The following is a 24,619-nucleotide window of genomic DNA, read 5'->3' on the forward strand; positions in this document are numbered from 1 at the left end:
ATTTTCATGCTTGATTTCTAACATGCTTGATACACGCACGCGCACACACACACACACACACACACACTGATTTATTAGACGAGAGCTGAGCAACTGTTATGACAGTGGGGCCAATAAAGGTGTAATGATCTGATCCAAGGGCCATATTATCATTATTTATGTCAGCATTTGGAATAATGACCTATCTGAGCATTAATACAGGATATAACATGTTTTTTTGTCTGTTTTTGGTATCATTTTGTGTGTTCTTCACTCACTTTGGACATTTTAGTTTTTGTCCTGACTATTTTGTTTATATTTTGTATTTTTAACGACATTTTTGTGTATATTTGATGTTGTTTTGAGTGTTTTTGTAAATGTCTTTGTCATTTCGTATATTTTTCGCTTATTTTGTGGTTGTTTTGTGTATTTTTATCCCATGTGCATTTTTTGTTGTACTGTGTTAATGTGTGTGTCTGTTTGAGGTGGTTTTGTGTGGCTTTTCTTGTCATTTTGTAAATGTCCCTGTCATTTTGCATAATTTTGTCTCATTTTTGCATTTTTTTATTGTGGTTTTGTGTGTTCACTTTGGGGGCCCGGCCACACTAAATTAGAGTGAGGGCCACATGTGGCCCCCGGGCCACTAGTTTCCCATGTCTGTGGTAGACCACTACTCTGACCAAATATAACAGCTCATCAGCTGTTTCCTGTGAGGCTCCGCAATCTTAGCACCTCCAATATTCCGTGATCAAGAAAAACATTGAATTCCCTTTCTGAAATGGAAAAATTCAATACGATACCAAAAAAAGCAATACGACCAGTTTTTTTTTTTGTTTTTTTTTTTAAAATTTGGTCCCAAGATGATAGGGCAATGGCTCACATGCATGTTTTTGGACAATTTCACACAGTATTTTTAACTGTAAAAAGTAGACAAAGTGTGACGGACAAATATGTCCAATTCTGACAATTATCTCGTTAATAATCACGTCTCACCAGAAGCATTTACAATCAGACAGCTGTGCGAGATTTTGTTCAAAAATGTTAGGCTGATTTGTCCGGTAATTTTAGCGGAACGCCCCAATTTTGTCAATCATTTGAAGAAAGTAAAAATATTGTTATTCCCTTTATTTGATATGGACGTCACAATTACATTAGTTACCCAGATGTATTATTTTGAGTGTCTTAGCACATATGCTAATTTACAACACCTGTCCACAGGAGGCTTTTAAAAAGGTTAAAAGTAACAGGAATAATAAGGAAGTAAGGAGGAAATATGCACTGCACAAAACATTACAAAAAGAAAGCAATATTCAATAGTCTTTATTAAATGTTTTTAGCATGTTTGGTACAATTGTGGGAAGTTTAATAGCCAGTAAAGTCATCTAAACAGGAAAAGATGATGAAAAAGAAACAAAACAGGAAACATGTAAAATGACGTGAAAAATGTTAAACCCTGAAACGGAATTTGGAAAATTTTGAATTGGAAAATCAGAAGCCATGCATTCTGGATTTGAATGTGTAAAGTTATTAAAAGACATTTTGGGTGAAATTATACTGTTAATGAAGACAATATAAATCAGGGGCATCAAACTTATTTTACTTCAGGGGTTAAATAGTTGTGGGACACAGAATTTTTGCGGTAATTTCAACACTATTGTGCCCTAGTTTGCACTTCTACGTAGACATAAAATACTAAGTATGTAACAAAATCCAAGCAAAGAGTGACAGATATCAGTCCCATCAGGATCCTTACTTTAAATTTCCTAGATTTTGTGACCGATTTATATTTGATAAAGGGAAATATTAAGTCATAATTTGAGGGAAATTAAGGAATTTAGAGCTGAACGTTAAAAATGACTGCAATCACAGGGAAAACTGTAAGCCCCGGCAAATATTACTGCATTTCATTTACACAATGATTCATGTTTTCTCTGTCATTTTTTCTCCTGCGGGCCGAATTGGACGCTCTAAAGGGCCGAATTTGGCCCCCGGTCCATGAGTTTGACACGTGATATAAATGATAAATGATCAAAGTTTTTTTGCTTTGCTTTACCTTCATAATAGTTCAGCCAAATCAATACTTTGTAATGGTGTTAATGTCCCAGTAGGGCTACATACACACATCAGGGGAGTTGTGGGTTTTTTTTGTTCTGTTTATTAACTCAGCATTTCCTTTTCTCCCAGATTGACTAATCCAAAAGATTAGTTTAACCTTCTTTGTGAAACAGGGCTCTAAACATATCTCACACTGGTCTGTGACTCAGACATTATTCATGCTCTGCTCTCCTAAAGAGTGCCTCATAATGATCTCCCATATGGGTTTCTCAACCGCAGTCATGTGCAATTTCAGTCTGAGGTTTTAAGTGTCTCAACTATAGCATGTAAAGATGTTTAACCCAGCTATAAAATCTCAAGAGGTTTCAGTTTTACAACCTCATAACATGGTAATGTGATATTTTAAAGCTCCTTGGACCTCCAGCGTCTCCCTTTAAGGCATTTAGTTTTTTTTGTGGTATTATAGATCCTCTGTGTCCATATTTGTGTTATCATCACCTGGCAGTGAGGAAATAAATCTACTCCTACTTGACAGCTACCGTTTATCATCCTTTTATTTTCAGTCGATGACAGCGCAAATAGATTGAGGAAATGTGTTTGCCAGCATGAAATAAAACAGCTGAAAATGTAAACTAGCCTATAAAGCAAACAAATGCTTAAACAGCATTAAATGGCTATTCTTACATGTCCAAAAGTGGAGTTAAAGTGACTTTGTCTGTAAAAGAACTCCTCAGACAGTCGTGACACTTCCCTGACACACAGTCATTGTGTTATTGATGTTGCTCTGGAAGCTTTTTGTAAAGCCAGGACTGACAGGCTGTAAGGCACAGCCGACGGTGCCCTTAGGGGACAAAAGATGACGACATGCAGTCACTCTGCTGCTGCTCTCAGTTACTACAAGAGAGAATGTGACCCGCAGTCCTTCAGTCAGCTGCTAATAGACAGTAATTCTGAGCTGAATTCAAATAATTCAGCTCACTTTTTGTTTGTTGAAGTAAAATTAAAATCAACAAAGTTTTGTTTATCTCTTCTTGACCCTTATAAAGAAAAATGTCTTGAATTTCAGTCTAAATTTTGGAATTTTAGAATGAAAATCATATATTTACTTATTTTTTGTTTTTTAATATCCTTTTCCTGAACGGGCAAACATCTCATGTATAAACTTAAAAAGGAAGAGGCCAAATCTTGCACAATTGGAACTTAATTTTTTATTTATTTATAAAGGTTTGTCAAAATTTGCAATTCTTTATTAAATAAAATAACACCAATGAATTCAATTCAGAAGAAATAAAAAAAAATGCTCACACTCTAAATATAGCTACATTTATAAACTGTAAAACTGGTGTTTTAGAGTTTTATGTCTTGCCACGGTTCCCTTACATACAGTAAACATCTCATGTATAAAATAAACAATTTGTCAAAATGTACAATTCTTCAAAGAAGAAAATAACACCGATGAATTTAATAAAAAATAAAAAAATGATCAGGCTCCAAGTATAGCTACATTTATAAACTGTAAAACTGGTCTTTTAGAGTTTTGTGTCTGTGTTGGTGCGGTACATTACGTTTAATCTGATTGGTCGACTATGATGTGATGTATTTGATTGTTGTCTGGTTATTTAATTTTTTGTAGTTTCACAATGTTCATTGATCATTTTAAAACAAAAAATTACTCAGTAACAGTTGGGTGTAGAAATGTAACAAATTACTTATTTCAAAACGTACTTAAGTACAAGTAAAATGACTGATTTAGAAATATACTCAAAAAAGTACAAGTTCCCATAAAAGCAACTCAATTACAGTAATGTGAGTCCTCGTAATTCATTACTTTCACCTGTGATTACTGGATACAAAACCAGGAGTCAGTGGATGTAAATATATTGTGATGATGAGGCTTCTTATTCCTGTCCATGCTGATTCCAACATGTTGTCCGGTGCTTGTTTTTCTACTCCTTCGTCACCTTTCTTTTTGAAGCTATGGTCGTTTCCTTTGCAGCGAGACTTCCCCCTCTCATTTCCTCCTCTCAGATAAACAGGACAGGTATTTTTGGGTTGCGGATGTGTTCATATTGTTGTCTTTAACTCCTTGTTTGTCTCTTCCTGCCCCCATCAACCCCCCCCCCCCCCCCCCCCCCCCACACACACACACACACACACCTCGACACAGAATGCAGCTTCCTGCCCCAGTCTGGTCTCCTCCGAGGTTCCTCCTTCGCCATCAGGAATGGTCCAAGACTTCCTTCTCACCCTGAGCAACGTTCAGGAGGTACGGCAGACGGCCCCGAGCATGACGCTAGACTTGGCCTTTTTCCAAACTGCATGTTGTGAATGTGATTGGAATAAAACAGAAGCATATGGTGTGTTCGCTTCAAGCTGCGGTAAAAAACAGATGGATGTTTGTGTGCTGTGATTTGGGTTAATGAATGAGTAAAAAACCTGAGTCTGGAAGATCTGCGAGGCAGGAAGGGAAAGATGAAAATTAGAAAAAGAGCGACTCACTGCTCAGCTGTTTGTGGTATCTAACTATGAAGGTAGATGCATGTTGCAAAATGGGAGAGCTTGTAGAATGTGATATGAGTAGCATTAAAATTTAAACCCAAAAAAAATATTCATACATGCGTGATCTAAATGTGAAGTCATAAAAAAAAAAAAAAAAAAATATATATATATATATATATATATATATATATATATATATATATATATACATATATATACACTATATACATAGATATAAGATATTAACCTGTAAACCAACACTTACTTGCATGTTTTTTTTAATTACTCGTGCTAATTATCCTTTACATCCACAACTCTCTGGTTACAATTTCTTGAATTTGCAGCTACAGATGTACAAACTGCTTTTCTCGTGTGAATCTGCACTGCTTGAGTTTTGCGAGACGTCTGTTGCGAAACAGAGTTATACCTGAAGAAATTCCCCCACCCTTCCCCACTCTCCGCTGTGTGTGTGGAGGCGGGATTGACCAATCAGAAGGGAGAATTGAGTGTCGCTTTAGTGCACCAAGCCAGTGTTATGTTATGTTATGTTAGGACCGACACAAAGTCATTAGCTGGGTTTCCATGACAGATTTTTGCAAAATAAAAGCAATGTTTCTAAACGTCGACAATGTATAATTGTGCTTTGAACGTGTTTCCATTGAAGGCTGTTTTGAGCAGGAGCCTCGCAACGGCAAGACTTTGCTGCAGAAAGACGGACGCTCCATCCGTCCGTCCGTCTGTCTGAGTTAAAGGGGACAGCTTTTCTCCGAAATCGTTTAAGATAGGATAACCAAATTTGGTGTGTGGCTTCATCGTATCAATGCCTTGATGGAGTTCGAAAATGAGAAGGACGCAATAATTTTTTCCGTAGTTATTGTCCTTATTCTGTTTTTTAACTCTGTTCGAGGTATTTTCAAAGGGGACAGCTTTTCTTATAAATCGTTCAAGATAGGATAACCAAATTTGGTGTGTGGCTTCAGGGTATCAATACCTTGATAGAGTTCGAAAATGAGAAGTACGCAATTATTTTTTCCGGAGTTATTGCCCGTGTTTCGTTTTTCTTTTTTCTGTTCGAGGTATCTTCAAAGGGGACAGCTTTTCTTAGAAATTGTTAAAGATAGGATAACCAAATTTGGTGTGTGGCTTCAGGGTATCAATACCTTAATAGAGTTAAAAAATGAGAAGTTCGTAATTATTTCATCTTGTTTGTGTAAATCTCAGTCTACACGTAGTTTGAATATTTTTTCTGCGACTTCACATTCAGAATCACTCGTGTGAGTATTTTCTTAATTTTTCACTTTTTAGGTTCACATTTTTTCCCATCATTTGTGACATGAAATTTATTTCACACGTGTGTGGGTGTTTTATACACAAGCTCTCACATCACATTCTACAAGTTCTCCCATTTTGCAACGTATCTACCTTCACACCCACTGAGAGCTCTATCATTGTCAGCACCGTCTGGCCTGTTTCCACCTTTAATTCAGCGATCACGTCCTATTGTCATTTCCGATCCACACACAGCGAGTCACACTGATAAGGAATCTGATCTGCACAGAAATTCCAGCGCTGACTCGTTGCCAGGCGTGGTCAGTCGCTACCTAACCCTATCTGGCCTCGCAAGCTGTCTCCTGGTGTGTTGCCATGGCTACAGACACCCAGTCACATACAGGGGTGGACTGGGACAAAAATCATCCCTGGCATTTTGTGTCCAGACCAGAGCCCACTACATTACCAGAGGACACCATGTAGAAGTCCATAAATCTCACAGCGTCTTCTCTCATTCAAACTACAAAGCAGAGTCATGTTCCTTGATAGCAGTGAACAAATGAAGCGTATAGCTCAAGGACTAAAACTGATCAATTAATCAATCTTTATTGATTATAGTGTCAGATCACAGCAGAAGTTATGTCACCACTTGGGTGAGACCAGACTAACGGGCAGGGTCATTTTTAGCTTTGAAGATTCTGATTTAGATTTGCAAATATTTACTAAAACCATGATAAAGCCGTTATTAAGTCAATGATGCTGAATATGTGTCTCTTTATGTCTTAATTTGAATTATTATTCCCTTAGAAAACCTTAAAAGGGGGAAACGTTTTAACCCCTTTTTGCCTATTTTTCTTTGGCCATTTTGCAACTTCCTTTGTCCCATTTTTGCCTCTTTTCAACATTTTTTACACTTTTTTTTTTATTTTAGCTTCCTATTCCCAACAAATCACCCCTTTTTTTTAAATATATTTTTGGCCCATTTTTGACACTTTTATTCAATTTATGTTCTTTTTTCAACCATTTTTTGACACTTTTAATCCAAATAAGCCCAATTTGCCCAATACATACCTTTCCTTTCCAATAAATAACAGTTGTTTCCATTTTTCCCTACTTTTTGCCTCTTTTTGCTGTAAATTTTTGCCCTTTTTCACAATTATTTGCCACATTTTCCTCGATTAAGCTACCTTTTGCCATTATATACCACCTGTTTCCTCTTTTTTGGAAAAAAAACTTTGCCACTCTTGACTGCTTTTTGACTGCAATTTTTGCCACCTGTAATCATTAAAAAACACATAGCAAATAGGAACGGTCCACCCCTGGTCACATACATACAAATTCCCCATGCACACAGACGGTCACCGTTGCATCCTCACGGGCAGCTGTTGGCACAATTGGTCATTCGTACCTCGCTTAATTTCAAAGGTTTAAACAAACTGACCGCTGCTTGAGTTATGTGTTCATTTGGAGGCGGCGTGGCAGGAAATGGGCTGTCAGTAACACTCCATCTTTCAGGAGTTCGTGGTCAAGATGGTTCCCACACTTTTGCTGGAAAATAGAGCAAAAATAGTTTAATGACGACACTGCATCACATAAATATTTTCCATTGAATGTTTGTGTGTAGACTAAACATAACTCCAGATAACATTTTTGAGTTTTGAGAGTCCCGGAGACGCTGATAAAAAAGCAGACTTAAATTTAAGATGATTTTAATTCACAGTCATCTTCTTTCTTTTATGGGTTTTACCTCTCACACAGACTCAGAGCTTGTCAGTTTGTGAACAATAGATCAGATTCATTATTCAGATTCAGATGAGTTGCCGAAGTGTGGGAGTCCGGATGTTTATGAATAAGAATTTTGAAATGATCGCCTATTTTGCTAGCACGAACAATTATTGTGAGGCTTTTTAATTCAGTTTCCTGCTCCTCTCCTCCAGCTGTGTCAATTTCTCACCAGACATGTTTGAAAGAAATGTTCTTTCTACAAGTTTTGTCCGTATCTTACATCTCCAGTAGCAGTATCTCGTTTTCAGAACAGTGTATTATCAAGATAAGGTTTTTTTTTTTGTTGCTTTTTTTTCTCTTGTGCTGTGTGAATTAAGTGCTTTTCACTGCAGGCGGAGAGGCTGGAGTGCGACTTTGGAACAGAGCAGCGATATGAGGCCACATGGCTCAACAGCTCAACTGTCAAGTGCACTGGAGTGACAGTAAGTGAAGACAATGACCTTCTAAAAATAACTTGTAAGAGAGAATTTCTCGAGTCTGAGAAAAAGATCATTAAAGGTCCAGCTCATTTCCTGGTCCAGTGACTTCATTTTGTCATGCCTTTGCTCTTACGTATACCTCCCTTATGATGTAATTACACTTAACAGTTGTTCAGAAGTAGACCAGACCTCATTGTAGTCACAAAATGCAGTTTCAAGGACAAATCTACCAAACATGAACAGGTTTACAGAGCGCAGCACTCATCGTTTTTGTTTTATTTGTTTATTTAGCTGTCCACCACTGAGAGGAGTCACATTTACCACCTGAATCTGAGGCGGGGACAAAGGGAAGCTATATTTGTCGACAGCCCACATCCGATGAAAGGTAAGTTAACGTCTGTGTGCAAAAAAACCCAACAAAAACACTGGTATACAGTATATACAGAGCACTGGTTCCTCCCAGTTGGTCCATTATGAAAAGCCGATTGAGCATTAATTTGATTTAAAATGCAGAAGTGTGTAAAGTAGACATAATACAAATAGAAAAAAACAGAACAAAAAACAAAAAATGACATGGACAAGACTGAACATACACGCCACCAGCCTGGCATAATGGTATCCAGGTCGCTAATATTTCCCGTAGCCATTACCATGTTGTCAATCAGATCAAACAGAAGTCAGTCCATCAGGGTCCACATTCTCTATGGACTCGTTGCCATATCTTGATAAATCCATTAACATTGTCATCAAGGGGAGAGGGAGATTTTTAATCATTTTTATATTGATTTAATGTTTTTATTGTTGATTTAAAACTCTGTTTTGTTTTTTTTTAACTTGAATAGCCTTGAGTATAAAATGCTGTACACAATATTATGTTTGTATTAGTCGTAGTAAAGCTTTAAGGTATTATTACTAGTAACATATTGTAAGTCTAAACTAGTAAACCAAAATTAAGTGCATGTACTAGTCCAGTTAAATTATTGTTGATATTACATTTATACTCAAAAGGCTTTCCATAGTTCATCCCTGATATATTTAATTAGACCGCTGTCCAAGGAAGAAAAACAATTGACATAACTGCTTCTCCCAGAATGCACTTCACTTCTGCACAATAAGTGTGATTAATAGTTTGTGTCAAGCCTGCAGAAGAGTAGCCTCACACAAAGCGACAAACAACATTAGACTACCTTTCACTTGTGATAATAGCAGTTTGTGTATTACAACACATAATTTGGCCACAGCCGGGATTTACCGTGATGTTATATTCGTCTCAACCTCTAATCACATATAATGAGTGCAGAGCAGAGGGAGGCAGGCTTTAACGTGTCATTAATTTCTCTCTGAGGCCATGTCCACATGTATTGTTGTAAGTACAGTTGGAGCTCCATGACAACAGTTAGATTGAATATAGATAGAATATTTTTTTTAACAATTTAAACCCATTTTTGCTTATTTTTTACCCTTTTTCTGCAATTACAACAAACTCGCCATATTTTAACCTGTTTTTTATCATTTTTTCCTGCCATATTTTTGCTCCTTTTAATGCATTTTTACTACATTACTCCCATTTCTCCATCAAATTTCAATGCTTTTTCTTCACATTTTTTCCACTTTTGAGATATTTTTGGCACTTATAAACCCTTTCCACCACTTTTCCCACCTAATGTTGCACATTTTGACCCATTATTTTCCCTTTTATCCTCTTTTCACCATATTTCATGCTTATTTTTGTCAATTTAACCCCATTCACATATTGCCATGTTTATTATTATATAAATACATGTTAAATCCCATTTTACCACTTTTTGTATCCGTTTTTGACCACTCTAATTTGCTACTTCTCACTAATTTTTGTGGTTTTAAAATCCCATTTTACCACATTTTCCTCCATTTTTGGTCACTTTAACCCATTTTATTTCTATTTGAAACAAGGATTTACACCAGTAAGATGACTATATACTATGGCACAAATAATAATAATAAACTTCCTGGATAACAGTGGATATTATTCAGATAAATAAATGTGGTTATCACAGATTCATAGAACAATGGACCATCATTTTGCTGACTTTAGGGATGGACCCCAAAAACCTCTCCCCTTTATTCCCCCTTATAGATGGATCTGTCTCCACATGACTGTTCTTCAATGTTCATACAGTGGGGGTCCCCGGTGTCTGGCACCTTTATTTTGGTGGTCGCGGCCTGAAAAGGTTGAGAACCACTGAGTTAGATGATGAAAATGGCACTGGTTTGTTCCCAGTCCCAGATGTGCTGTGCGCTACAGCCCATGTGTCCACCATATGAACAACAGTCACAGGCAGCTGCTCGGCTCCTCGCTGTTTAAAGGACGAGACATGCTTCTCCCCGACGAGCCGAGTCATCAAATTCTTTAAACTGATGCACACTTTATCACACACGTGCAGGCACATGCACACAGGGATATGCACACAAAGCCTCTCGCAGATGCATATGCAGTGATACAAATGGGACGTCGCACTGGGAGGAACAGTGGAAGATGAACACAATCATCTGTTTTTCCTGCCTTTGTTCTTTTCTTTCTACTAGATTTTCCTTGTTTTTTTTTTTTGATGATTTCTTTTTATAGCAATACATGTATACTCCTTGGAATGCTCACAGCCTGCAGCACATGTGTTTCATATAAACTGGGGAAGACAATACCTTAAGGAGTCGACTTTAATCTGAGCAGACGAGGCAAACACAGTTGAGTAATGCGTTCTTACAGTTGTCCCTCCGTGTCCGTCTCCCTCCCTTCCCGTCTCCCTCTAGTGGAGGTGTACAACTGTGGAGTGGGTAGCTCGGACTGTTCCCAGTGCTGGGGCCGGGAGGACCAGGGACACCTCTGTGGGTGGTGTGAGAACAGCTGCAGGCCTAGAGACGACTGTCAACCAGATGTGGAACATTGTCCTGCTCCTGAGGTTCACAAGGTAAGACCAACACTGGTGTAAAGAGTACTGATATATCCTACTCAAGCAGAAGTACTGTGATTAAAATTGTACTCAAGTACAATTAAGTCATACATAAAATACTCAAGTACAAGTACAAAATAGCTCAATTTGATAGTACTCAAAGTAAAAGTTAAGGTAACACTTGAAGTTTTAAACATAAGGCTGACATTACATTAAATTATGACGCTATGTTGGCATTTTTTGGGATAGGTGGAGGGATCTAGTGGGTTTGGTAGGATTAGGGTAATGAACAACACTTAATGACAGCCTTTTTGACACCTTATTCATGCTAATGACAGGTGTCATGTCATAATAACGACAGCGTAATGTCAGCCTCATGTATAAAATTTCAAGTAAAGTGTTACCAAAGTTACTTAGGGTGACCATATTTGGATTTCCAAAAAAGAGATTTGGGCCGACCTCGGCATACTCAAAAAGTACTCAACGTTTTCTACTTTGTAAAGGCAAAATACAGTATAATGAATAAAAAAGTTGTTATTGTGTATAAGGTTTAAAAACGCATTTCTCTCTTTATGACAAATACTTGGGAAAAAAAAATCTGAAATCAGTGGTGACTCTTGTCAATCACCTTTTTTATCCATTGTAACTATCTGTCCATGAAAAATCCCATGAATATATATAGTTTTAAAATCTCTCAATCATTGAAACAATATGAGAAACATTGCCTCCTGTAATGAAAACTGTAACCAAAAATCTCAAGGCTCACAGCACAGTAAATATTCATTAAATATACACTTGAATAAATAACCTTTTCAATTAAATCCACCACTATTTGGTCTCTTTTAATCTCTCTTTCTCTTGGACTTTTGTTCTCTTTCTCTTTTCCTCATGTGTGACTATTTCTTCAAAACAAAGCAGCATCTTTCATGATTTTGTCACATGTGAGCAAAATGACCCTAATGACGCTGAATATATTTGCTTTAAAGAGCAACTTCTTAGCTTTCAGAAACTGGTGGAATTTCTCAGATAGAGCAAATATTAGTGGAGTTACGGTCTTTTACATTTACATGTTTCCCGAGATGCATTCGATGTCACTGGAAAACCCGGACAATTTTGTTAATTTGTAAAATATCTCCGGACAGCCGAGACAAGAGAGGACAAAGAGGACACATCCAGGTAAAACTGGACGTATGGTCACCCTACTGGAGCTTGCAAGCAGGGTTTGAATCTCTCAGATGGTCCAACATAGGCTCATGTGTGGTACACTCATGGCCTTACTGCCCAGTATCAGCTGCTCAGGGATTGTTTGAATGGGGTCTCATTAAGACAAACAGCCCTCAGTTAACCACAGCCCTTAGGGGGACACAACTCAGTTGATCTGCAAGCACTTTGGAGCTCATGGGAACACCTTCTCCCCTCAAACTACTGTATGTGTGTGTGTAAACTGTGGCCAGGCGAATCAAAGCAATCTGTGTCGTACCCATTATGTAGGAAACCACTGAAAGAAAACAAATAGGAACCTTGAGCTGTTTTTTTTTTTTTTTTTACATCTGTGACCACAACAAAAACCCAAAACCACGCTGGTTAAAAGTGTTTATCTATCAGAGCATCTGAGTGTGGTCAAGCATCTTTTTAGCTGTTTTTGAAGCTAGTTTGCATGATGGTACTCATTATTTGGTTCAGCAGTAATGGCAGCATGTTCAGAGTTATCCTCTGAAACCTTCTCTGCTGCTTTGGAAGCTGTGGAAGCTTCTGTCGAAGGCAGTAGGAAAGGCAAAGGCAGTCATGGGAAGCATGGCTCACATGAGACTCAGTCGGCCTGAAACTTCCTGTAGATAAAACCTGGTCAGCATAGCAGAGTAAAGCAGGCAGAACAAAGGAGGCAGACACACACACGGGCACACACACACACACACACATAAGCTCGCAATCTGTCACACAAATAGGCCATATTGAAGCGCTCATGATTATCCTTCATTCTTTGAAGCTGTCAGCATACTGTGACTAACAGGATGCACTACCACAGTCCAACTTATTTAGACTTTTTGTGGGACTGAAGTGAGCTGGGCTGAGGTGTTGTAATGCATTGGCTGACCATTGTTACTCCACTCACACACACACGCTCTGAGTGTTAGCAGAGCGGATGCTAGGGCTGTGGCTTGGTGAGGGGTGTGTGATGCAATACTTTGGCAGACGTGTTTTCCCATCAAATGTTGGATTTCAGATTACAGAACAAAAGATTCTCTCAGTTTCAAAATTACAACACAAACGTATATTGCAACAGCTCTCATGGCCAGAGGTGAAAGTAATGGATTACAAGTACTCACGCTACTGTAACTAAGTTGCTTTTTTGGTACTTGTACTTTTTTTGAGTATATTTCTAAATCAGTCATTTCACTTTTACTTAAGTACATTTTAAAATGTTTTTAAAACATTTCAACAGCCAACCATTACTGAACAAATTATTATTTTTTGTGATTATTTTTTTATTTCCATTTCCTGGTCTCATTGCACATTCATGGCACATTGAACAGATCCCATGTATTTTCTTAGATCTTGTAATTTTTTTTGTTTTAAAATGATCAACGGACATTGTGAAACTATAAAAAATGAAATGACCAGACAACAATCAAATGCATCACATCATAAAAGACCAATCAGATTAAACGTATGCACCGCTCCAAAACAGCATTGAATGCCTGATTGATCAGTTTTATTTTATTGAAATCATTTATTTTGAATTTTATTCCGTAGTGTTATTTTATTTAAAAAATAATTGGACTTTTTGACAAACCATTTTTTTTTTTAATAAAGATACCTTTGTGGAAAATAAATGGTATCACTTTACTTGAAGTTTTGTACATAAAGCTGACATTACGCTGTCATTATCTGTCATTAGCATGAATAAGGTGTCATTAATGCTGTCATTAAGTGTCGTTTGCTAAATTATGACACCTTTGGAGCTATGTTGGAATTTTTTGGGTTAGGTGGAGGGATCTAGTGGGGTTAGGTAGGGTTAGGGGTAACGGCCGTCCGATATTAAAAACAAATGTAAATTAACAGCTGAGGGCAGCTAAATTCAGGAGGGGAGTGTGGGGAGGGGGGGTATGATGGAGAATGCTCTATGGAAGAGGAAGGTTTTGAGTACTTTTACTTGAGTAAGATTTATCAGTACTCTTAACACCTCTGCTAGAATAATGAAAAATAGGTTGGTTCTTTTGTGTGTGTGTGTGTGTGTATATTTTCCCTGTGCTTTGTCACACCTCTGCATATGTGACCTGAAAACCTGTCGTAGGAGGAGGTGACTCTCATCACCTAATTGTGAAAAATGCTCTCTTGTTCAGTGCGGGGACGTAAGACAATGGAGACATTCATTATCTCCCGCTCTGCCTTTCTTTTCACGTTATGTGTGGGTTTTGTCTTTTTTTTAAATGCAGCGTTTATTCAAGGTACTTTGTCATCTTAAATCAAGAACGGACTTATTCCCCGACATGAAACAGAAAGACAGAACAGAGGGACCTGGGTGAGGCATACATGATTTGGAAGAGAGGATGGAGAAATTGTCGGACAGGGAGAGGGTGGAGAAGGTAGTGTGTGTAGCGAGGAGCTTTTTCCTGTTTTTGTCCTCACGTCCTGCTTGATTAGTGTGATGTGGAGGAACTGTGCTGAGGAAGGGAAGATGAAAGCTCTGACCTCAAAACAATAGATTTAGAGTAAAAAATGTGACAAGAAGACACAAAGAGAAAGAAGAAGGAAAAACATGGTGTTGTTCATCTGCTGCCTGGTGTCTGCTGCTGTGTAGCTGGTCTGATTTGAATAGGAAATGAGGAATAATCTGGAAACGAAATGCATTTGATAGCCGCAGCGCTGCTTTTGGACTTTTGTTTCGGAGACGCGTTCACACCCTGTGATGTCCCTGGAGGCCTGGCGAAGCCTGTGCTGTAAATCAAGGCTCGCTGACGTGTAAGAGGTGTAAATGAACAGCGTGCACGCTCGCCGTTGATGTCGATGCTCAATGGCACCACAGAGACACAGTGCAGGCTTTGAGATTTGTAGTGATGATACATAACTGCTTACTGCTGGGCTTTTTTTTGCGGTAATTGTCAGACATTGCTGCACTTTGCATTTCACATGTACGAAAGGAATGAGGGTGTGTATTATTGCTGAAAAGTGCAGCATAAATATATATGTATTATGAGGAGGCGCAGAGAGGCCAGGCATAATAATATCTAAGATCTTGGTATGGCTATAAAAACATTGACATCATTTCCCGTGGTGTCATTGTCACTGAATAACAGTAAGTGATGGATTAGTCTCCTGCCATTTACTTTTACATATAGTAATAAAGCTGCTAGAGATGATTTTAGTTTTTATCAGATGAAGACATAAGCTGTGTTTGAAATGGCACACGACAGACTATACAATGCAAACTCAATGAGTATATACTGTCTACTATATACAGTAAGTATGGTTAGGAGGATTAAGATGATGACCATTCCCACTGAAGTATACTTCCAATTTTCCCAAGATGCATTTGGATTCTACAACGACACAAACCTGAAGAATGAGGCTAAATAGCACCTTTGAAAGTTCTGAAAACATTTGAAGCGAGAAAGTGACCAAGTAGAATATCAACATGTGCTCATTTGATCCATAAAACTTGCGGAAACACATTTCATGCGACATTTTTTGGAGACCCGCCATTATGTTACTGACAAAACTTCCGGTTAACTTCAAAACAAGAGCCCTACTTACAAAATTGTTAAATACTAAGGGAGACAAGAAAAGATGCTTTTATTTTGAAAAGGGGGTGTTTGATTTTTAGCTTGAAGCCGCCTCCAGGATTTTTTTATGTTCCGCTCACAATGCATCCTGGGACGCTTGAGTGTGACTAGTGTACCCACCGTGCACACTTAAGAAATGTCCAAATATAGTATACATCCAGGTATTTCTCGCGTACTCAATCTTTTCATACTATCTAGAGTGAACGCACCACATACTCATTTTGAAGCCAGACTTAGTATGAGTAGTACGTTAGTATGCGATTTCGAACACAGTCTTAGTTCTTGTTTCCTGGTTTGTGCATGTCAGAGATTAGGGAGATTCCATATTTTCCGTCACTGTGCTACTGACGAAACTTCCGGTTAACTTCAAAACAAAAGCCCTATTTACAAAAGCCTTAAAAAAACAAAAGGAAGACCAGAAGAGATGCTTTTGTTTTGAAAAAGGAATGTGATCACTCGCAATGCATCATGGGGCGGTTGAGTATGACTAGTGTGCACTGCCCACCATGCATACTTAATAAATGTCCCGTTATAGTATACATCTGGGTAATTCTCGCGTACTCAATATTTCCATACTATCTAATGTGAACACACTATATACTATTTTTGATGTGAGTCTTAGTAGATGAGAGTAGGACGTTAGTATGACATTTCCAACACGGCCATAGTATAGACCTCATAGATAAAAAAAAATAAAAGATTTCTTGCTAAAAAAAAAGATGTAATAGATTGAAATTGTTTTGATCTCTACTGTGAACACTCTCATTTATATTGTTGGGAAAGTTTTGGATTTCTTGGGTTTGCCGCAAAAACTTGACTTTGCAAAACATTTATGGTGTTACCGTCTAAAAGTTGCAGCAAAACAATGGCGGATGTTTATTTTGGGGTTTGCACAGAAAGACCCGATCCGGCCTCTTTTTTCAAACAAATTATCTTTTGTTTATTGATCTCTAAGGCCTACACTTTGTCTTTTTCTGATAAAATAATTATAGTCTCCAGCAGCTTTAAAAGTCCTATCTTTATGTACATGTGTACGTTCAAAAGTGGGAAATATTAGGTTTATTCATCTCCACTGTCACTTTTTCTGCTCTGTTTTTTTTTATAAATGCAACCAATCCTTGTCCTCATACCTAGACCAAACAGAAGTGCTGTTTTCATTTTTCAGTGCAGTTTCAGATAGAGCCGGAGCCAAGCTAATAACACTGAGGGGTCACGGTGACCTCCGGTATGCCAGGAGAGGGGTGGGGGAGGCGGTCAGAAAAAAAGACCAATGCACGCTATGGTGCGAGCTATGCTACATTGGCAAGATGATTGTAGATTACTTCTGTCTGGATGTAGGAGATGTTATCTGGAGAGGTGATGGTCCTCTTCTTTCTTTGTTTCTGAAACCCCTGAATGGAAATCTGCAAGACCAAAGGCGAGGCCTTAAATGATGCATCAGAGAAAGCTTCGGATCAACAGCAGAAAAATGGGACTGAGGAATTTGACAGAGCAGACACAGCAAAACAGATGAAAGGAAACAGGACTGTGCCTTAATTCTCCTGTCTAGGCTCTCGCCATCATTCGCATTCACTTCCCTCTCGACACCGACTTCCCCCTAAATTGCCTCCCCCACTCACTCACCTTTCTGCTGTGCTCTCCACCTTGCCTCTCTAGCCCTCACTTTTTAACTCCGTCTGTCTCTTGTGGGATGTGAAGGAGGCTCTTAGTGTGCTCTTTCTTTGCATGTGCTGTGGAGGATTAGCGGCTGAAGAGTCTCCGACTGACACGGTTGAAAGTCTGCTTTGTGCGCGTGTACACCTAAACTGTATAGCTATTAAATTAGATCCCCGTCTTTGACAGAAGAACACTCGGAGTGGCCCTTATCGTTGTGTGTGTCACTCAACACATTAGCATCAGAGACACAATCTCTGCTTTCCTGCCACGTTCATTATCACACATTAATGTTGGAGTGTTTTTTCGGAAGCTAATCCACTTACAAACTTTAAAGGTCCAGTATGAACCCCAACAACATATTATTTCATGTTTATTTTCCCACACTGGCCTGTTTTCTGAAGTTTTAGCACTCTGAAAAGTCACTTTCATGGCCGCTCCTAAAAACAAGCTGTTTTTGGGCCTCCATGCATATGCACAAGTAGGCGTGTCTGTAGATGCAGACTCCCATTGACCGAGGTCACCCCTGGTAGAGGGAAACACCAACTTATTAGGAATTCGAACTCTACCCGGGATTGATACACATATTCACACTCGGTGGGAACCAGACCTCGTTCAGCATAATCCGCGCACTTTTGGAGAATCGATGGAAGAAACTTCCATGCCCTATTAGCCAGCACTCCATCCCAGGAACGAGGCACCCTGCCTGGCCAAAGGGCCACCAGAGATGCCCCTGGTGGTCACATCGATGGAAGTCTAAGCAACGAGCACCGACTTCCAGGTCCTCCAGGGGGTACAATTCGGACTATAGCCGAAAACCGAGCACAAATTCAGACTCAGGGGAATAAGACCTGTCCACTGATACCACTTTTTGGCCCGAAAATTGTGTGATTTGGCTCTAGCGGGCACAATTTGGACTCTATCCAAAAATGGTGCACATATTTGGACTTGGGGGAACCAGACCTTTGTGATGATACCTTGTTCGGCTCGAATCAAGCACTTTTGAAAAATCGAAGGGATAGACCCATTTTGCTTGGTACATGACCAGCAAAGATCAAATCCATCATAAGGGGGCAAAAATCCAACTCGCCCATTTGGAGCTCACTTTTTACAAAATGTGGAACAGCAAGAGTGGGAGGAACCATGACTTTTTCAACTTTGGCCCTCTGAATGAGGCTAAAGGAATGTATATCACTGTAGCAAAACCATTATGAAGTGATTTTTTCATAATACTGCCTCTTTAATTTATCACTTCAATTATTTTTGTTTTTGTCCCTGTGCACTCACACATTACCTGTCTGTCTCATTGTCAGATTTCTCCCCGGAGTGGTCCAGTGGAGGGAGGCACCATGCTGACGGTACAGGGAAGAAATCTGGGCCCAAGAGCTTCAGCTGTGAAGGTCTTCATCGGAGATGTTCACTGCTCTCTGTTGCCTGAGCTCTTCACCGTGTCCACAGAGTAAGTAGAATAACATAAACCTAAATCATGATTCAATTTTTTTTCCATGTGAAGCCCTGTTGTTCCTCAGGTGTGCACTCATGCAGAACGCACACTGTCGGGGACAGTAGTTTTTTTTTTTTTTTTGTCGATTTTTTTTTTTTTTTTTTACTACCAGCACTCGATTAATCAGATTTCACTTCGTAGAAGTGTCAAATTACACGTTCTTGTTCTATCATCATCAGGTTTATATTTAACACCCTGTTAAAATATGCAAAGGAATGGTGAGATGATAGGTGACAATTACCTGTTGTCATGGTAACCGGACATGCTCTGAGGCAGGTGAGTGGTCAGGTGCTTGGCATCCGATTTAGAAACACACTCACACACAATTTGCACACCGAGCACTGATGAAAAGCTCAGATATTCAAAGAAATCCAGACACTGGTTCGTCTGAGACGCTCTGATCAGACTGTGTCGTATTATTGAAGAAAACTGTTTCTGCTTTTTATGCTTGGAAAAACATGAAAAACAAAGAAAAGTGAAATATTTTTTTTAGGTAGGTTTATTTTTTGTAGCCTTGCTTAGAAAAATATGGTCTACTTTTTAATACCCTGCAGCTGACTTCAGATTCAAGATTAAAGAAGTTTATTGTCACGCACACAGCACGTAAGCAGGTAACCAAACTCTTGTTTTATCTCAGCATTTGGCAATATATTGCATTTTTTATTTTCTACACAGTTAAAGCAATGCTTTAGAAAACAGTTGTGGGAATCTCACTTTCTTCAAATTCCCAAGTTTAATAAAACCCCAGCAGAATACAATCTGGCTTGCAGCTGCTATTACATTATTTGCAGTAGTACTGAATCACATATTTTTCTAAAACCTGGAAAATGTTCTGTTTTCTGGCTAATTCCTTTGCAAATTTTGGGCAAATTCAAGTAATTTGAACAATTGTTTAACATTCAGGATATTATAAGTGAGTTGTGAATGTGCAAACTTGGGCACCGGAATATGTGCTTTAATTTTTTAACACTTTGCCTTAAGTGGCCCTTGAACTAAGATGAATTTTGACACCCCTGTCTCATCCCCTTCAAAAAAACAAATTCAATAAAACTCCACAATATTTGCAGGGCTAACCATTTTCACATGCTTATATCACTTGATGGCAATCAAATTTGCTTTTGTTGAAAGAAATTTCTTAAAATTCTGCAGTTTTTCTCAAATTATTTTATTGCATTATTCAAAGTTAAATAAAAATTGGTCTCAAAATTCAGGAAATTTCAGTGAAGATCCTGCAGGGACTAATATCTGTCACTTATAATCAATAAGATATTGTCGGTGCCTCACATCCTTTATACATAATTCATACGTGAACGTGCAAACTCGGGCACAATAATGTTGAAAATATCATTTTCTCTGCCTTTAATCTGTGGCCCACTAGATCAGACTGGTCTGTATTTGTCCCTTGAACTAAATTAAGTTTGACGCCCCTGCTTTAGAAGAATGAAGACACTGTGGCATCAAATGCATTTCACCTGAAATGCCCCAGTCCTCCTGATTGGATGTATGTCTTTTGACTGATCACTCTATTCTCTGCTGTATAATAAAGTAGCTTCAAGTAAAAATGAGGCTATTGAATTGTTCAAACCATTAAAACGAGGAATAAGACTTGGAATCACCTTTTCAGAAGCTCAAAAACAGACCATTAAAGGCATTCATTGTGACCTATAGTCATACATTTGGGTTGGTAATTGTCAAATTTTTACTCATGTAAAACCTCAGTTCAGCCAATTATTTATTTTCTTTCAAAAAATCTATCCACATACATATCCACCAGTATGATGGCGTATTAGAGCCACATTAAAATAAAAAAATATAGACACTACGAGATTAAAGTCAGAATATTTTGAGAATAAAGTTGTAATTTTATGAGAATAAAGTCGTATCTTAATGAAATCTTAATTTTATAAGATTAAAGCTGTAATATTCCAAGAATAAAGTTGTAATTTTATGAGAATAAAGTTGAAATACAAACAGGATCCAGTTAGATACGGCTTTATTCTCGTACGACTCTATACTCCAAATATTACAACTTTATTCTCGAAATATTACGACTTTAATCTAATAATAATATTACGACTTTATTCTCCTAAAATTACGACTATACTCAAAATATTACGACTTTAATCTAGTAAAATGATGACTTTATTCTCATTAAATTCTGACTCTATTCTCAAAATATTACCACTTTATTCTTGAAGTATTACGACTTTAATCTAATAATAATATTACGACTATAATCTAATAATAATATTACGACTTTAATCTAATAATAATATTACAACTATAATTTTATAATAATATTACTACTATAATCTAATAAAATGACTACTTTATTTTCATAAAGTTACGACTCAAAATATTACTATTTTAATAAAATTATGACTATCCTCATAAATTTCTGACTCTATTCTCAAAGTATTATGACTTTAATCTATTAAAAATATTATGACTTTAATCTAATAAAATTATGACTTTATTCTCATAAAATTATGACTTTATTCTTGTAACGTTCAGATTTATTTTAATTTTAATGTGGCCCTAATATACCATTGTAAAATTGCATGTATTCACAAAACTAATTTAAAAAAAATAATATGCAGCAGTCTTTGCAATTTGAAAGGACGTTATTGCACCGTATCTCAGGAATCACATCAGGACCTTATTGTGACACAGTCCTCAGTGGAACTCTGTAGCCGTACATTCACATCCAAACTCCTCCATTCAGTGTCCGTAATGTTCTTAGAATGGAAATGTTCATCTGGTCTCGCTCCACTGAAGCTAATCATTGTATGGAGAATAGTTCTTGCATTTGACTCGTCGGCTATACCTGCAAAATCCAACTGCCGAACACGATCCCAGCAAAACATGGGAGAAAAAACTTAGCCAATCACCTTTCAGCTATCGGGATGATGTCATCTCACCAGGCTGTTCTTCATTGGTTCCTGAGGCGGGTTGTTAAGACAGCAGAGCATCTTCATCCTCATCCTTATAGCTGGAGGTGGCATCAACAAATCATGACACGTCAGCGTATTTGGCTCAGTCAGCACATTTAGTTTTCACTCGTACACACACAAACATGTGATACTTTCCTTCCTCTATCCCTGTGAGGACCTCCAGTCACTGCTATAGGGAGGGTTGGAGTTAATTATAATTGTAATTGCATAATACCATGGATGATAGACGGAATGGTAATTGGCATGGAATCTCTATAAAAACTCATTTACAATTTAATTCAACGCAAACCTGGGGAACAATGTTACATTTCCACAATTATTAAAATGTGTTTCATATCAAGTTTTCCCACTACCTGCCAGTTAATTCTCTTGAGGATCATTTTACCATTTTTTTTTTTTTTTTTTTGAAACTGGAAATCGAGGAGTATACTATTACTAACACAAAAAAGGCTCAGAAGCCCACACCAAAAATATTAATACCAATATTTCTATGAATAAGGAAGCCTAACAAGGTAACAAAGAAATGGAAAACAAATCGGATGATGGATGATATTTTGTAGTGCACATTTGTCAAACTCATGGCCTGGGGGCCAAATCTGGCCCTTTGGAGCATCCATTTTCGGCCGCACAGGAGAAAGTCAAAATGACAGAGAAAACATGAATCATTGTGTAATTGAAATGAAATGAGTTTTTCTGGTGTTTTTATTGCATGATTGCATCAATTTTTAACAGTAAACTGTTGAAAAAACTCAAAATTCTTACAAAATCCTTGAATTTTTCTCAGATTATGCATAATATCCCTTAATTTAATAGTAATTGGTCACAAAATCTAGGACATTTAAAGTGAAGATCCTGTTGGGACTTAAATCTATCACTTATTGCTTAGATAATGTCAGTGTCTTACATAGTAAGAGATGCTAAGAGAAAGCTAACAGAAGAGGAAGGTCACGTTTTATGGGGTTATTTTCGGGAGATTATCGAATCAGAAGCTGAATAAAAAAAGAGTGTGAAGAGGCTGAATGCATGCACACACCTGCACATGTGACCTCATTTACCAAAGGCTGTTGAGACAGGTGTCTGCTCGTGTGCTGTGAGGTCAAAGTTATTTATTTATTCAGTTTATTTTCGACATGGTTACATTCACTTTTTTTTTTTTTACTTTTGTTTTTTTTTTTTTTTGTACATGCCGAAAAAGGAGACGAGAGAAGCAGTTTGCTTATCTGGGTCCCGTCCCCTGCTTTACCATCGCAAATTTACATGGGTTTACATGTCTCTCTGGTCAAACATTCTTGAGTTGTTCTGAACAGTCCTTTTTTGTGTATTCTCATCTGTAGTCAGTGTTTTCTTTTTTTTTTTTTTTTTTTATTCCTCCTCCTCTCTATCGTTGTTCGTGTTGGCCTTGTTCCCTGCCAGACGTTGTTAGCATTCCTCCAGTTCAAGAACAGTTCCTCTTTCAAAGGTGTTTGGAAGGTTTTTCCCTTTTCATCCATAATGTCACCACTCGGGAATGTCTCTTTTGGACACACAAGTTTGCAGCTTGTTTTGTCTCTACATCAAGGTTAATCCAGCTGTTGTTAGTTCTATTGGCAGTGTTGTATTTTCCACTGTTAGATTTAACTTGTATAAACACATTATTATATCTTAGTTCATAAGCAAGGTAGTAATTTCATTGTACAGGAAAACGTGTTTCTAACTGCACATATGACAATAAACACTTTGAATTTAAATTTAATGTAATCCTTAATCACCCCACCACCTAGCAATTGAAATGAATAAATGACAGACCTTTTTTACTCTTGGTTTCCACATTTAATTCAGTCTCCGTAAAATAATCACAGTCTGAGTTTTGTTTCCAGTGTTTATATAGATCTGGGTCCATATCCGTGATTACCATCAGTAATGTTGTTGTTTAGGTGGATCCTTCGTATTTTCCCAAGTCTTCCATCGTTTTGATGAGGATTGGTTTTCCGTTCTCTTCTCCCAGTGGTGTGATGTAAATCCTGCAGTTCCTTGTCCACGTCTTTAAAATCTTTCCTCCTTTTTTTTATTTGGCGTGCCTTCCATGCGATGCTTGCATTTTTTTTTGTCAGGCTTTCATTAATAAAAACCTTCGTTTCCTTCAGCTTTCTTCCTTGCTTCAGTAGTTCTCCTTTGAATTTCATATTCGTGAAGGTTATTTTTACAGCTCTGTTATCATTTTTCTTTGGCAGGAGATGGCAGGAGTTGATGTTGTCAGGGTTCAGGACAATGTCCTTCGACTCCAGGTAGTCAATGACCTGTTGTTCAATCGATTTTGTTTCTTCGTCACTCGCGTAACTCCTGGGTTTTATCTTTAGGCCTGTGATTATGACATCTTTCTCTCTTTCCTTTTGTTCCAGCTGTTCAACCCTTCAGCATTTCTTTCATTCTTTTCTTTCAGTACCTTTGCTTCGCTTTGTAGGTTTTCCAGTGACTTTTCCAGCGTCTTTTCCAACGACTTTATCTCGGCAGATAGGTTTCGTAGACCCTCGCGTATCATCTCCTTGACCTCTTCCAAACCCGAATTGGGTTCTGAAGGGCCTCCCTGCGGTTTTTTCACCATTTTCCTTCAGTCTTGGGCCCAATTTTTCAGGCTGTTCAGCTGTAGCCAAGGTCGTGTTATCGGAGCGAATGAAAACACGTCTGCTCTCTCCAAAGACCAGAAACGGTTCACATCTGTGTGCCAAAAGTAAAATGTGCAGCAGGGGGGGAGACTGTGCTCCTCTCACTCTGTGTCAGCCGGTTAATTAATAGCACAGTCAGTGCAGGCACG

The 24,619-nt window shown here is 38.0% G+C and overlaps 1 protein-coding gene across 1 annotated transcript in view; it reads left to right on the forward strand.

Moving 5' to 3' along the window:
- The window catches only part of plxnd1 (plexin D1), a 172,160-nt gene that overhangs the window by 57,954 nt on the left and 89,587 nt on the right, over window positions 1-24,619 (forward strand). Inside the window, exons 9-13 of the mRNA XM_028454162.1 lie at window positions 4,202-4,300; window positions 7,920-8,009; window positions 8,298-8,391; window positions 10,794-10,951; window positions 18,684-18,829. Coding sequence (XP_028309963.1) covers window positions 4,202-4,300; window positions 7,920-8,009; window positions 8,298-8,391; window positions 10,794-10,951; window positions 18,684-18,829 — 587 coding nt within the window. The remainder of the gene's footprint in view (window positions 1-4,201; window positions 4,301-7,919; window positions 8,010-8,297; window positions 8,392-10,793; window positions 10,952-18,683; window positions 18,830-24,619) is intronic.

Source organism: Gouania willdenowi, chromosome 7 (genome assembly GCF_900634775.1).
Source record: "Gouania willdenowi chromosome 7, fGouWil2.1, whole genome shotgun sequence".
Lineage (NCBI taxonomy): Eukaryota > Metazoa > Chordata > Actinopteri > Blenniiformes > Gobiesocidae > Gouania > Gouania willdenowi.